Here is a 15,909-nt window from a genome sequence, read left to right as displayed (position 1 = left end):
ATATACGTGGACTGCCTTTCCTAGTTTTTGAGTGGCTTTATGTTCCTGATGATAATATGAGAAACCTTGTTTCACATTAAGGTTTGTGCGAAATGTGTAATACCGTGTTGTCCTCATCTTTAGCCTCTTCCTCCTCTGGCTCTGTTGTAACAGAAGGCGTCTTGGGCTTGTACCAGGAAATCTGCAGAACACGACCTTTGAACTTAGCTCCCTGATTAGCTGCCTAGAAAACAAAAAACAGGACAAGTGTTGCACTTACAGCTTTTGCTGATTTTGTACTAGTAAAACAAAAACAAAAAACCCCCCAAAACATGAGGACAGAAGATAGACCGAGACCAAGAATAAGGCAGAGACAGACTGGTGTCATTTAGAGTCATGCGACTTACATTCTCTGCCTCATTTCGTGTCTTAAAGGTCATGACAACACTGTTGGCATCTTGGTCACGGACGTCCTCGATCTCACCAAATTTCTGTGATTAAAAAAACAAACAAAAAAAACACAAGAAACGATGAATTTCAGTGCAATTGTCCAATAACCAATTCAATTCTCAGTCTAACTACTGAATCTTTAAATAAAACAAAAAGGGAACAGTCCTCACCACAAAGTGCGGCATTAGCTCTTCCTTCTCCTCCTGAGTGACCCCCAAAATAGCCAGTGCTCTGGGTCTGTGGTCAACCACCATGCGGCTTCGGCCCCTGCCGCGGCCCACATGCATCGAACCGAGCTCCAGCGCCATCTTCCCTCGGCCCCGACCTCGACCCGCTTGAGGACGGATCAGACCTAACCGCGTCGCCTAAAGGAGGTCAGATTGTGAGGTTAAATGTTACAAAAACAACTGACTGGCTGCTGTTTTTTCTGTCCCCCAAATACACACAGGCAAGAATATATGGGCGCCACCTGGCTGTGTTAAAAAAATCATTAGGAACAGATGTGTAAAACTTAAAACAGACTGTGCTCCCTGATGCTGCGCTGCTGTACTTTAGAATGTCTAAACAAACTGGGAAACTACAGTGTATGTTTTTCCTGTGTCTACCAAAACAAACAGATGATCTAGCACAACTATATAATCAGAATTTAATTTATACTATAAAGAAGATAACAGAAAATCACAATAAAAACCCGTACTGCATAGGCAAAGTTTTACATATTTTCGTAGCGCTTAAACATTCTCTACATGCTCGACTCTGGTCTCCTCTGTCACTCACTGCCCTTTACCATTAGCTGGCACTACTCCATTTTTAAAAGTGACTTGCTTTCTAACCACTCCACAGCCTCACAACCACTCTCTTCCATTTTTCCCTCCCTCACTTCTCCCTCTAATTGTCATCCCGCGATTTTCTTACAAGGAACAGCGGCTCAAACTTTAATGAGATGGGAGCTCCATCAGTGTAGGACCTGTGTCTGATTTGGCTTCGTTAGTGGCCGTTCCTCTGGGCTTGCTTAAGTGGCTAAAGCTTAATGTGCAGAAGGAGTGTTGGGTTTGGATGGTTTAGGGGTGGGGGGGATATGCATTTTTAACAGCTAGCTAATTTAGGACCCACAGGGGTAGAGGGGGAAAAAACATGCAAGGCAGGGTGTTGCTAACAAAAGCCATGTTCTTGTAAGGCTGATCTTATGACCCAGTTGACCTTTTCTGTGTTTGTGTGCGCTGCTAGTAGGGGTGGGGAAAAAACAAAACAAAAAAACACAGCATAGAATCGCATTTTTGGTACTATAATAATAAAATAAGTTGCTTTTTCAGTCCAATAGAAAAAGAGTTTTCCTTTGGGGACACAATTTAAAGTTGGAAAAAAGGTTATAAATTGCAATATATCACAATATTTTAAAAATCGCAATAATACCGTATCGTGACATACTGTAAGTATGGTGATAATATCGTATCGTGGGGCCTCTGGTGATTCCCACCCCTAGTTGCTAGGTTAGAGCGGGCAGGAGAAGCAGCCCAAGTCCAAACTGACTAACAGCAGTGGAGGCAGCCAAGTGCAGGGCAACCTTCTCATGTGGGAAAAAAAAACCTAATTCTTTACATATATCATAATATCTGGGTTGATACAAACAACACTGTAAACCTAAATTCAGAAAAGTGGTGTTTTGGTATATTGCCTTGCATAATCCTCCTCCTCCATTTTCTTCTTCTTTTTGCTCATTTGTAACTTGCGTACCAATCACATTGATACCTGCACTTTAATATAATACGCATGTTTAATGAGATATCCCTGAAAGCATGATTTTTATAGGCATCTTTCAAATGCTCAGTATTACACACTAGGGCTACAACAATTAGTTGACGTAACTGACGACGCCGATTATAAAAATTCATCGATGTGAAATTTCATTGTCGACGCGTCGTTACAAAGATGCCGTTTAAGGGAGAGATAGCAATCTTCTTATTAAGACCACTTCTGGTTGTTCATTTCTAACTGCAATGCACATCATGTACTGCCGGGGGCAGTATCACTTCCACTGTCTGCCATGACTGCTTGACTAACGCCGGGAATCCACTGACTCCGGCTACAGCACGTTACGGCTGCGCCACGGTTTTGATGCGTCCACTGCACAGCGTCAAAGTCCACTGGAAGCATCTCAGAAGCTTTTCAGCAGCAGAGTATGCAGCCTGCCCCATGTTTACTTGTTATTAATTTGTCCTTTATGTGCTTCTACTACCTTCTTCACAACTCTATGTGACCGCATTTTGTTCCGTCAACTTCAGGCTGCATTTCCCACGAGGAGCATTTCAGAATCAGAGCGTTTTGTCTGCCCGACTTTGCTGACATGTTTAGATTTTGTTGATTTGGTAATCTGTTTGATTTTTGTGCTTCTACCGTGGTTAAAGGCCCATTTATACTCCAGCGTAGGGTCTACGCCATGCATTTATACTTGTGCGTAGGTGTGTCCGTCATTCTGTAATTACACCCCCAAACGCTAGTCTGCAGTAGCGCTACAGCGTCCACTGTGTTGACTTTTGCAGGCCGAGCAGGTTAACTTCCGGTTTAGCGCTCCGCTAATGTAAATGGGGGTAAAATTGTATACGTGCGGCTGGTGTAGCCTTTTCAAATGTTACCGACTGAATGGATCACATTCTGATAGCGAAACGTTCATTTCGCTCAGATTGCGACAGCCAAATATATTGATTCACTGTCTTACAGCTGCCGTTTTGGCCGCTTGTAAATGTTACTTCAAAGCGCGGGGTACATCTGGTCGGCTCGGAAGCATTGCGAGGCTACCCAGCCAACCAATCACATAGCTTAGGGTCCGCGTCGACTTGACGTGTAGTTACATTTTGGAGGAGGTGCACGTCAGGCGCGTAGCCTATGTGTAGCCTACACCGTCACCTACGCCGTTGATTTGACTCAGAAGTGCACTTAAGAAAGCTACAGTTATATTGTTTCTTTTTTGGTCTGTTTTAACTGTGTTTATTGTTGATATATGATCGGGAGTCTGTACAAGGCGTTTTATTTAGAAGCTCCACAAGCGCCCGCAAGGTTAGCGGTGCCAGCCGGTGTTCCGACAATATATGCTGCCTTGTCGAAAAATGCTACCGTAGCGCAAATCGACAGCAGAGTCTATCGAGTCGCTCTACCGATTCGAAAAAAACCTTGTGTTCCCTTTTCCAATCCCATAAAGTTATAACTCTCACAGTATTATAGGGGTACAACAACTAATCAACGTAGTCCACAAAAATGGACGTCGTTCATGACGTCATCGGGCCGTAACGACACAGTCAGCTTAACGGACTAATGTGATGTGAACAGTAAAGTTAATAAAAACAACTTCAGCCTGCAGTAACACCTTCACCACTTAAACCTCCTGAGTGTGGCAGCACTTCACTCTTCGGTCAGCCGAAAAGGTTAACTGCAGCTCTGCAAAGTTGAGCTTTCCTGGAAACACCGGAACATCTGAAGATGAGGCGCGTAACGTTGTTGCTCTGTGGATGATGAAGACTCGTCTCAGTAAGCTAGTTAGCGAGCTAGCTTCCCATTAAAGCCGTGTTACTCACGCTATGAGCTGTAAAGGTGCGTTCCCACCAAAAGCGAATCCAGCGTTTTGGGCGGCCTGATTACACACAAAGTCAATGCAAAGACGCAAATTCCTTCGAATTCGCTCCGGGCGGCGCGAATGAGGTGTTTGTCGCGTAATTCGCTGGTTTGCACGAGTTAAAATTTTTCAACTTGGGCGAGAAATTCGCTTGACGCGATGTTGCGAAAGCCTATCAGCGGTGAGATTGTCCAAACGTCACCGGCGGCTTCACTCGCGCTTGTCAGCAGCTAGCGCGAGTGAAGCCGAACTCCATTCAGAAAACACGTATTTTGAAAGTTGTCGTCCTGCTGTCTTGCTGACAGACCTGACAAAGTACACTGCTCAAAAAAATAAAGGGAACACTTAAACAACACAATGTAACTCCAAGTCAATCACACTCCTGTGAAATCAAACTGTCCACTTAGGAAGCAACACTGATTGACAATCAATTTCACATACTGTTGTGCAAATGGAATAGACAACAGGTGGAAATTATAGGCAATTAGCAAGACACCCCCAATAAAGGAGTGGTTCTGCAGGTGGTGACCACAGACCACTTCTCAGTTCCTATGCTTCCTGGGTTGGTTTTGGGCTGATCTGAAAATACCCAATCAAGGTTTTTTTTGAGGCTACGGCCAGGGTGCGACCTCCTATCCCTCGCCCAGTACGCTCCAGCGCCCCGCTCCCCCTCCCTAGTTAACTCTAGTATGGGTTGTGTTGCTGTGGAACCGCCGCACTGGACGGTCAGGGTTCCCTCTGGCTGGATGAAGTATGAGCTCTTGATTTTATGCATAATCCACGTGTTACTGCAGCTGGAGGCTCTCCGCAGTGCAGCGCAACTTACTAAATTCTTGTATCTCATAAAGAAAATAAAAGGTCAGGTTGAAACAGTGAAGAGAGGCTGAATGAAATTACCCGAACATAGCTGCAGCTATATAATATTGTCCTAGTTTTTCAAACTAAAAACCCACTAATGTTGAAGTTCAAGCTCATCTTAATTACATTCAATCATACAGAGATTGATAAAGCCTGTTATCCTGGAGCAGCCTCTCCATAGTTCTTTGCATTCTTGGTTTTGAGGTCTCATGGATGATGCTGGCTAAAAGAACGCTGTATTAGTTGTCTTAGCAAACACGTTAAGCGCAATAGTAAATCTGTGAATTATAGGGGAGCCTATCCTGTCTTCTTCCCTGGTTTCCCCCTGGCGTTGATACTAGTGTTCATTCTGAATAGTAAACCTCGTTCACTTAATGGTAACGTTAGCTAGTTAGGCTGTGTGTTGGAGATCAGTTAATTAGGGTTAGGGGGTGACAAAAATAATCGTGATTAGTCGAATATGAAAATAATCATTAGTTGCAGCCACACTGACTAACTCATTAATAAAATATACAGTTATTAGTTATATAATGCATTAAAGTCTACTGATATAAATGTAAATATAAATGCTCCGTATCTGTATAGCGCCTTTCTAGTCTTTTCGACCACTCAAAGCGCTTTTACACTACATCGCATTCACCTTTCACACATATTCACACACTGGTGGAACAGCCACCAGGAGCAATTTGGGGTTCTCTTCGGGGACACTTCAACATGCAGCCGGGAGGAGCCGGAGATTGAACCGCCGACCTTCTGATTAACGGGCAACCCACTCTACCCCCTAAGCCTTTATACATAGCATTTATACCACAGCACTTCTACACAGTACAAACTCGTTTCAAATCTCTAAATGCTCAGTACTACTACTGTATGATGACCTGTACAGTAGGACTGAACAATTAATCGAAACATCAAAATCGCAATATGACCAAGACCAATATCCAAATCGCAGGAGCTGCAATTATTTGATGTCTGTTAAATGTGTCACAACACACCATTATAAATGAAGCATGATGGTGCTACAGAGACGCCACGGCCTACAAATCATATTCTCCAGATGTAATGGGAACATGCTTGTTTGGTACATACCCCCAGCAAATATATAATAAATTACATATACTTTTTCAGTGTAAATGAAATACAAAAATTACTATTCCACCTACAACTGTGACTCTTATTGCAATATGATTTTGCTTATCGTTCAGCCCTACTGTACAGTTGAGTTACATTACAGTCTAATACTGAAGAGTTTTAAAACACCAGTTCCCTCCCACTGAATCTATAATTTAACAATTATATTCGTGTCAGTGAGTTTTTGTGTGATTAGATAAGCATCCACTGACATGCCAATTAGCATCAGTGCTTACAGCAGTAACATTCTTCAGGTAAAGATTCTATATTTCACAATCACATATCACAATTTCTTTCTGACCCAGACATGGGTGGGACTCCTTGTTCACACTCGCTCCTAACACCTTATCTCCTATAGTTATAACATACAATTGATTGTAGAAATAAAATTTAAAAAAAAGTGAACACTGATTTTAATTGTATTATTTATTACCCTCTTGAGATCAAAATTGCTTTATTCTTTTCACTAGCCACATACACAGGGCTCAAATACTGTTTGTGTGCTCCCTTTGCAGTTGTGCTTTCAATCCAGGATCTGTAAAAATGATTTGCATGTGCACGTAACTTCAGGCAGTGCGACATATCCGTCGACTATCTTATCTGCTGACTTCCTCTAAGGCACTTCTTGGTATCACATCCTCAAATTCAGCCCTCAAGAAAAAAATGCTGATGATGCATGATGTTGTATCTGTGTTTTTTTTTTTTTTTTTTTTTTACATGTGGTGTGTCTTTGCAGACCTGTTTGCAGCCGTGGTCGCTATCTTTTTAGATTGTTGGTCCATGGTTATGTACTATGGGTGGATATGCATGTTTCATGTTTTTAACCTGAATGCACACTAACCAATGGGGACAAAAATTGAGGTCCTCTTGTGTAGAGACTGCTTTTTGGAGGGTCAAGACTTGGTTTTAGGGTTTAGGTTACACTTAAGTTAGGAGTAGGGTAAGAGGCTAGGGAATGCATTATGTCAATGAGATGTCCCCATGGGGATAGAAGAACAAACGTGTGTTTGTGTGTGTCTGTAGCGTATTACCTCAACTTGTAGCTGTCCCAGTTTTCTCTTGAGGTCTGTTGTATCCTCTCCAGAGCTCATTTTCTTGTGGAAGTCCAGCTCAGCATCCAGCAATTCCTTCTGGGCCTGGTCACATATCATGTAAGATACATTTTTTTTTATTGAGAAAACATTTTGTTCTATAACACAAGAACTGACATTTTGACTGACAAATGAATAAACGGACCCACAGTGCACGGAACTTTTGTGCAACCTCTGTCTAACAGGGTCAATTATTGAAAATTCTTTTACAAAAATTCAGTCATGAACTGGTAAGGTGTTAAAATCTGCACAAAACTTGTGTGTGCACTCTGTCTAACAGGGTCAATTAATGAAAAAAAATAATTAATCATGAGCTGTAAGGTGTTAAAATCTGCACACAGTTTACAATGCAACAGTATCTATTGTGCAAATGGAGGGAAGCACTGACTGACTGTGTCTATGTAAAGGAGATGATGCACTCCATCACTCTCCCGGCCAAAAGGGCCTTACATCAGTCTTTGTCTTGTGCTGGCTGTGGTTGGGTTTGGCGCTGGAGACCTGGGAAGCAGGGTGCATTTCGTTCTGCAGCTGTGCGATCTTCTCCGTCAGCTCCTTCAGGGTCTTCATGATGTTGGCTCTCTCCTCAGGTTTCATCCCTCGGTTCTTCTCCAGGCGGTTTATCAAGGCCTGAAAGAGGAAATGCAAGCAGTGAGAGAGAAGAAGGTGTAAAAGACAGGGAGTGTAGAGATGAGACTAAAGACAGGGAAGGGGTGTAGAGGCCAGTCTTACCTTCTGACACTCAATCTGTGTCTTTAACATCTCTTGCTTCTTCTTTCTCATGTCCTGCTGGAGTTTTAATGCCTCCTAAATTTAAAAAAAAATGCATACAATAAATGAAATGCCTTCACTGGAGGTGGAAAATACACTATTATGTTGTCGTGGTCATTTCTCAATGGTAGCCTGCTTCGCACTTGTGGCCCCTGAGAGACACAAATGGTTAATCCCAGCTCTGCTATTCTCGTACCAGTCAAAATATGCATAAAAAAAAATTAAGCAACATGCCTGTTTCTTCTTGAGGACTTCCTGTGCTTCTAGTGCTTTTCCCGTTTTCCCAAGGCTCTTTGAGGATGACTTGAGGGCTGTGGAAGAGTAAGAGCCCTTCTGGGTGTTTGTCAGTGCAGGCACCACCTAAGTACAACAAACAGGGAAAGCAACAAATTTAGGTAGTCAGAATGAGCGTAGAAACAGCTCAATCAAGAAGTGTCAACAGCTCATAAATGTAACATCTCAGGATGCATGAAATGATTATATATTATCATCAATTGATTATTTATTCTCCAGTGTTCCTATTACACAGGTTTATCCTATTCTTTCTTGTATATCCTCTTAAGCTGTTTGAGACTGGATGGGTAGATGTTTCTGAGGAGACTAGTTTCATGGTGGTAGTGTTCGCCCATTTGCAACAGCCCACAATGCAGGGCTCAGTGTGGCGATCCTGATATTGGTTTGTTATGAATATTCCACACACACTGTTCAGTCTAGAGACTCTCCAAATGCATGGATACACTGACAGTCCAGATAGTATTCTATCAAAAGAAATATAATAACATCAGTGGTGGAACATTGCTGATTATGTGTGCTACAACAAAAGTTCACACTATCATTAATATCAATGGGCTAATGATTTTCACACGCACTGTGCAAGCACGGTAATGCTCAACGGTTGGCTTCCTCTCTCTCCTCATTCTTCAAATAGACATTTATGTGAAAGGTACCGTTATAAGAGTTGTGTAGCTCCTTTAAGAAACATGGTTACCTTACGCTGCACATGTCAGGTATGTAATGTGTACACACAGTGAGTGTTTGTTTGAGAGCGCGAGCAGAGGAAAAGGTTAGCAGTAAGTTGTCAGGCTGGCATTAAATTTACAATGTAGGTTACAGTCAGTGTCAGTTAATAAATTCTGTAGTTTCCTTACAGTATTATTAACTTTAAACAGCATCTAGAGCCCAAGAGGAAGACAGCAAGGCAGTGTTGACTGCTTCGTAAGGCAGATGGGCCACCACAGAGGGTGTGTGTGTGTGTGTGTGTGTGTGTGTGTGTGTGTGTGTGTGTGTGTGTGTGGAGCGGAGCAGAGCAGGTGTCCGGTGTACTCGAGTTGACGACAACTGGTTACGTTACATAATGCTGAATTTCAACTGTTGTATTCTGTCGGGAGATACAGTTACTTAAACCAACAGTTTGAGCAGAGGAAAAGTCAGCTAGCTGCTAGGATAATTTCTGCAGTGTAAAATGCTTTAGGCTTAAGCTAATAATGGTGACTAGCAAGTTGTAAAAGTTATAATCCCCTCATGTTGACTTGAGCTGAACTAAACATGCAACAGCCAGCAAAAGGTGTTTGGGCTTTAAGGGAGGGGCAGGGAGTGCCGCTGTAAAGGAAAGGGTGCACTGGATTTATAACAAGACAAAACGAGTATCATTGCAAAACAGCATGCGGCACAATAATTGTTTTATCTCGATTAGCTTGTTTTTCTAATATACTAGTATTATATGCTAATATACTATTTGTATGGTTTTGCTTGCAGCCAGACGTGTGTGCACCCCACAAAATGTGTGCACCTAAGTTAGGCTAGGCTTTTGGCTTACATAAAACTAGGGACACTTTAAGCTATTCTCATGCGTGCGACTACAGGCAGGCGTTGCATGCTCATGGAGGCAACTGCACCGCTGCTGAAGAAAGTTCTAAGGGAAACACAGCATGTAACATGTAATGGTGTACAGACATTCATGGTCCTGAAAGGATTAATCATCATGACTTTGGTGATCCTGACTTTTCCTCTAGCGCCACCATGAGTTCGGCATATTTGGGTATTGAATTGATCACCATGAAATTTGGAAAATATATTCATGTTTCCCTGAAGATGAATTGTAATAACTTTGGCGATCCCTTAACTTTTCATCTAGTGCCATCATTAGATCAAATTTTTGATTTATCTGATACTTTGGTTTATGACCAAATACTAACTAATGCCTATTAGCGTCAGCTGTACTTTGAGTTGAGTGCTATTTAGAAAAAGATAGCATGCTAATAAACTAAACTAACTAAATATTATAGTTGCTTAACATCAGCATCTTACACTGTGAGCATGCTGACGTTGGCGTTTAGCTCAAAGCACCAGTGTGTACAAGTACAGCCACACAGAGCCGTGTCATTTGAGCATCTGAATCCACTTTTCCACACAGACACAAGTGCCTGACACCATATGTACAAGTGTGGTTTTCCAAGGCTGTTCATCATTTACTTGAAAATGCTATTTATTATTTCACCCAGGTCTGGAATCGTCTGACTCACACACAAGCAAAGAGACTAAAACGTACAGTGACGGCTTCAGTGTTTGGGTTCAGGCTGTCTGGCTTGGTTGTAGCTGTGGTCCCAGCCGCTGCTAGCAGGCGGTGCTTCGGTTGAGTATTGTTCAACACGTAGGCGGCTGGATTGTGCTGCTTGATGCCCTGCTGATAAAAGAAAAGGGAGAAAAAAGTAAATACGATGAAGGTTTTCACAAACAAGACAGGGCTTTGAGGAATGTGGAAGGACTTCTAAATGTTTCAGTTGTTTACACAAACCTTATGCATGTTGCCGTGCTGTGGCGCCTGGCCGGGTGCTGACCCGGCTGCCAGGCTCCCTGAGCTCTGCTCCTGCTGCTGAAGCCCTGTGGCGTTGGCGCCCGGCTCACGGTGCCAGTACACACGGATGAAGCGGTTGTTGAGGACCGCCTCTGTGCTGGATATGGCCCGCCTGGCCTCTTCATTCTTTGTGTACTGGATCAACGCTGCCTCTGGGTCTCCGCCAAACACCACCTGAATTGAGACCATGCAGGTTACGTAAATGGTAAATGGCTACATTTATACAGCGCAATCATCCATTCACGCAAACACCACTGGCAGCAAGCTACGACGCAGGGTGCTGCACAACAGTCGGGAGCAACATGGAATTCAACGTCTTGTCCAGTGACACTTTGACATCTAGACAGGAGGAGGTAGTAACTGAACCGCCAACTAGGGCTGGGCAATAAAAAGATAACAAATGTTCAATAATTAATTTCAACCACCAACAAATTAGCACTTAATTTTTCTATTAAGTTTGTTTTTGGAGGTAAAAAAGGACTGTAAAAAGATTTTACTTAATTTAACTCATACATATTTTATCATTATACTTGTTTTGAATGTTCTACCTCAGACTGGTGGAATGATCCACTGTTTGGTATCAAGTGTTTCATCATGTTCTGACTAGGGATGGGTATCGCTACTTGATACCTTAATGGTATCGACCGAAACAGCCCAATATCGAGTAGAATCAAAACGTCTCCAGTCAAACCAGTACTTCATTCGATACTTTTTGTAACCAGATCGCGGCAAAAAATTACTATTTGAATGGTTTTGCTTGCAGTCAAACATGCAAGCAACACAAGAAGAGCACGCTTCCCCACCCCCCATGTGTCTGCACCATAAACTGTATAAAAAAAGACCTGCACGCACCGAGTCCATGCATGATTTTAACAGCCGCTCACCTTTGGTTGAGTTCTCGGGCAGGTTCGTCACTGTTGCAAGTTTATCACCACAAGCTTGGCTTTCCGTTGATTTCATCTTCTGGTATCATTTAACACTTCTCTGTACATTTTTTATTTGCTAGCTATAATTATATATATACACACATATATACACACACACACACACACATATATATATACACAGTGGGTACGGAAAGTATTCAGACCCCTTTAAATTTTTCACTCTTTGTTTCATTGCAGCCATTTTCCAAAAATCTAAAAAGTTCATTTTATTTCTCAGTAATGTACACTCAGCACCCCATCTTGACAGAAAAAAACAGAAATGTAGAAATTTTTGCAAATTTATTAAAAAAGAAAAACTGAAATATCACATGGTCATAAGTATTCAGACCCTTTGCCGTGACACTCATATTTAACTCAGGTGCTGTCTATTTCTTCTGATCATCCTTGAGATGGTTCTACACCTTCATTTGAGTCCAGCTGTGTTTGATTATACTGATTGGACTTGATTAGGAAAGCCACACACCTGTCTATATAAGACCTTACAGCTCACAGTGCATGTCAGAGCAAATGAGAATCATGAGGTCAAAGGAACTGCCTGAAGAGCTCAGAGACAGAATTGTGGCAAGGCACAGATCTGGCCAAGGTTACAAAAAAATTTCTGCTGCACTTAAGGTTCCTAAGAGCACAGTGGCCTCCATAATCCTCAAATGGAAGACGTTTGGGACGACCAGAACCCTTCCTAGAGCTGGCCGTCCGGCCAAACTGAGCTATCGGGGGAGAAGAGCCTTGGTGAGAGAGGTAAAGAAGAACCCAAAGGTCACTGTGGCTGAGCTCCAGAGATGCAGTCGGGAGATGGGAGAAAGTTGTGGTAAGTCAACCATCACTGCAGCAATCCACCAGTCGGGGCTTTATGGCAGAGTGGCCCGACGGAAGCCTCTCCTCAGTGCAAGACACATGAAAGCCCGCATGGAGTTTGCTAAAAAAACACCTGAAGGACTCCAAGATGGTGATAAATAAGATCCTCTGGTCTGATGAGACCAAGATAGAACTTTTTGGCCTTAATTCTAAGCGGTATGTGTGGAGAAAACCAGGCACTGCTCATCACCTGTCCAATACAGACTCAACAGTGAAGCATGGTGGTGGCAGCATCATGCTGTGGGGGTGTTTTTCAGCTGCAGGGACAGGACGACTGGTTGCAATCGAGGGAAAGATGAATGCGGCCAAGTACAGGGATATCCTGGACGAAAACCTTTTCCAGAGTGCTCTGGACCTCAGACTGGGCCGAAGGTTTACCTTCCAACAAGACAATGACCCTGAGCACACCGCTAAAATAACGAAGGAGTGGCTTCACAACAACTCCGTGGCTGTTCTTGAATGGCCCAGCCAGAGCCCTGACTTAAACCCAATTGAGCATCTCTGGAGAGACCTGAAAATGGCTGTCCACCAACGTTTACCATCCAACCTGACAGAACTGGAGAGGATCTGCAAGGAGGAATGGCAGAGGATACCCAAATCCAGATGTGAAAAACTTGTTGCATCTTTCCCAAAACGACTCATGGCTGTATTAGATCAAAAGTGTGCTTCTACTAAATACTGAGCAAAGGGTCTGAATACTTATGACCATGTGATATTTCAGTTTTTCTTTTTTAATAAATTTGCAAAAATTTCTACATTTCTGTTTTTTTCTGTCAAGATGGGGTGCTGAGTATACATTACTGAGAAATAAAATGAACTTTTTTGATTTTTGGAAAATGGCTGCAATGAAACAAAGAGTGAAAAATTTAAAGGGGTCTGAATACTTTCCGTTCCCACTGTATATACACATACATATATACACACACATCACTTGTCACTGATCGGTCACCGCGTCTCATCCCATCAACCAAACGCTTTTGTGGCGCAGTAGCGATCAGCTGATTTTACTCAAAGCCTCCAGCTGCAGCTGCTTCAGATGTAGTTGGTTTGACCTTCTTTAGACTCTTTAGTGTAGTTTAGTGACTTAATTTAAACAGACTTGTTACTCGTTTTACTTGTGACTGTTGTTTTTAGAGGTTTGCGACTCACCAATAAAGGAAAAAGTATTTGCCGATATATTGATCAAAAGCCCCCCTTCAGTGTATTTTGACATTTCTATGATATTTCATAGAATAATTTCCTTACAATGTTGATTACCCACATAGTTTGCCAAATATTTTTTGAGAAATAGCTTAATTTTGTGCTCAATGCTGCAAAAGTTGCTTAGTTGTTAAAACGGGGTTGTGACGTATGACTATAGTAATTCCATAAGGCATGGCTTGTTAAAAAACTGTCTTGCAGAGTCAGAGCATCAAACCGGTAAACATCGCTGTGAGCTAGCCAATTTATCATGTAATTTACTTAGAACTTACAGTAGGTATGTCTCTCTGTGTCTGATTGTTGGCTTGTTAGCTAAGTTGTAGTTAGCTAGCATAGTAATTGCAGAAAGTTAGCTAACAGAGGGTCTTCATTAAATTTTTTTAGTTTCCTTGGTTTAGTGTGCTGTTCATTTTAATTATGGCATCTGTGCATGCGGTGTTGGAGGACAGATGACAGAAAATGTGTCGCAACATGCATCATACTGCCATTTTACCAATGCATTGGCGGAGGCACCCACCACACCCCCTCGGTTAAATAAGCGCATCATAACACATAGTGGGAGTTATCATGTGCAGTGCGTGACAGGACCATCGACTGTATGATTGATAACAGCTGATACGCACATTAGTTTCTATCATGGGTAAATAATAGCTACTCCTGCCAGACAGTAAAGTGTACTAAACTTTACAGTGTAGTGATGTTAACACAGCATATGGTTAGTGAACACTCCAGCCGGTCAGTATTTGGTTGTCATGGTAATGTATTACGTCCGACTATTAACCACACCCCATTCTCTTTTTGAGAAAGAACGTTAACCAAAAACGGCAGTTAAAACTGGCTGGTGGGGGGCTTGAACAAGAAAATTTTCTATTGTTTACTTTCAACAAACGTATCAAAAATTACCTTAAATTCGTTTCCCACAACTTATTTGGTCACTAGACTATTTCACTCCTCCTCTTTCATTCAATATAAAAAAAAGCTGTAGTCTTTCCCCATATAATACTATCCCTGAAGATGACCTAATTAGGATGAGGACTGATCTGATACAATTTCCCAATGCTTTGATGTAACAGTTATTTAAAAGAAGGAAAAAAAAAACAAAACAAACAAACAAAAAAACTAATAGATAACCTTGCTTGTCCCTAACAATAAAAATAATAATAGGCTACCAATCAACTACAATGGCTTAAACAGGTGTCATTTTACTCAAGGTATTGAATGAAGTACTCTATTGGTATCGGTATCACTTTAAGGGTACTGGTTTTGATACTGGTATCGTATCGATACACAACCCTAGTTCTGACCATAAAGAATAGTTTAAAACTACAATTACCTCTCTGGTTTCTTCAACTGTTACTCAAGAGCAAAAAGCATCCTTTAAATTTGAAAGAATAATGATTTGACATTTATCTTGATAATTATTGATCGACTGATATGACTTTTTTTTTTATTGTGTTACCATTTTTGGCCATATCGTCCAATCCTACCACCAACCGTGTGATCTGCAGAAGACTTAATGTACTCTGTGACATTCTACCTGGATCATAGGCCTGCTAGTCATTTTTAAGTCAAGAGACTGTAAAGGCCTATGTGAGCCATAAATGTGAATGTGACGTCCCATTACATTTCCCCCTGCAACTCGTATGAATCCTCTACTGCATGTCTTCATTGGCAAATCAAAGTTCTCAGATTCTCACAGATACAATACTTATACTACTTCTAGTCTTGCCTGCTCTTGTCAAAATGATCCCTTTAGCAATGAAAATGGTAGCCCTTTACATGTTTGCTTAGTGGACAGCAGCACTTTATGCATTTTACCTGGATATTGACGATGGTTCCAAACTTGCTGAAGTGCTCATTGAGCTTTGTGATGTTGTTGAGCTCACGTGGGATCTTGCGCACCTCCAACTTGGTGTTCACATAGTGATACCTCTTGGGAAAACTGCTCTTATGTTGGTTGTTAAAGCCTGGCCTAAAATGAGAGGAAGACAGTGATGTTGGCATCTTAAGCTTACCACATAATTTGTTTTAAAAAGAGAAATGAATGGACAGACATGCTAAATCGACATTTTGGGCAAAATGATGGGTAATGAAATGGAATCCAGACTGATGACCTGAAGTTTATGTTTCTGCCTTCAAACTGAAATCCCTATAATCCATATAACAGCT

General features: G+C 41.9%; 1 protein-coding gene across 5 annotated transcripts in view; it reads right to left on the bottom strand.

Annotated features, from left to right (window-relative positions):
• The window catches only part of rbm27 (RNA binding motif protein 27), a 31,675-nt gene that overhangs the window by 3,758 nt on the left and 12,008 nt on the right, over nt 1-15,909 (bottom strand). For 3 of the 5 annotated variants that reach the window (XM_038707534.1, XM_038707536.1, XM_038707538.1), the window contains 10 exons: nt 15,559-15,712; nt 10,679-10,912; nt 10,433-10,567; nt 8,119-8,244; nt 7,846-7,920; nt 7,567-7,743; nt 7,057-7,161; nt 600-794; nt 387-470; nt 104-223 (listed from right to left, as the gene is read on the bottom strand). In XM_038707534.1, coding sequence (XP_038563462.1) covers nt 104-223; nt 387-470; nt 600-794; nt 7,057-7,161; nt 7,567-7,743; nt 7,846-7,920; nt 8,119-8,244; nt 10,433-10,567; nt 10,679-10,912; nt 15,559-15,712 — 1,405 coding nt within the window. The remainder of the gene's footprint in view (nt 1-103; nt 224-386; nt 471-599; nt 795-7,056; nt 7,162-7,566; nt 7,744-7,845; nt 7,921-8,118; nt 8,245-10,432; nt 10,568-10,678; nt 10,913-15,558; nt 15,713-15,909) is intronic. The other 2 variants (XM_038707537.1, XM_038707535.1) reach the window with 2 other exon arrangements.

The sequence above is a fragment of the Micropterus salmoides genome, unplaced genomic scaffold (assembly GCF_014851395.1).
Source record: "Micropterus salmoides isolate LMB-PRFRI ecotype aquatic unplaced genomic scaffold, ASM1485139v1 Ms_hic_scaffold_9, whole genome shotgun sequence".
NCBI classification, from domain to species: Eukaryota; Metazoa; Chordata; class Actinopteri; order Centrarchiformes; family Centrarchidae; genus Micropterus; species Micropterus salmoides.
Note: the sequence above shows the minus strand (reverse complement) of the source record. Positions and strands in the feature narration are given on the sequence as shown.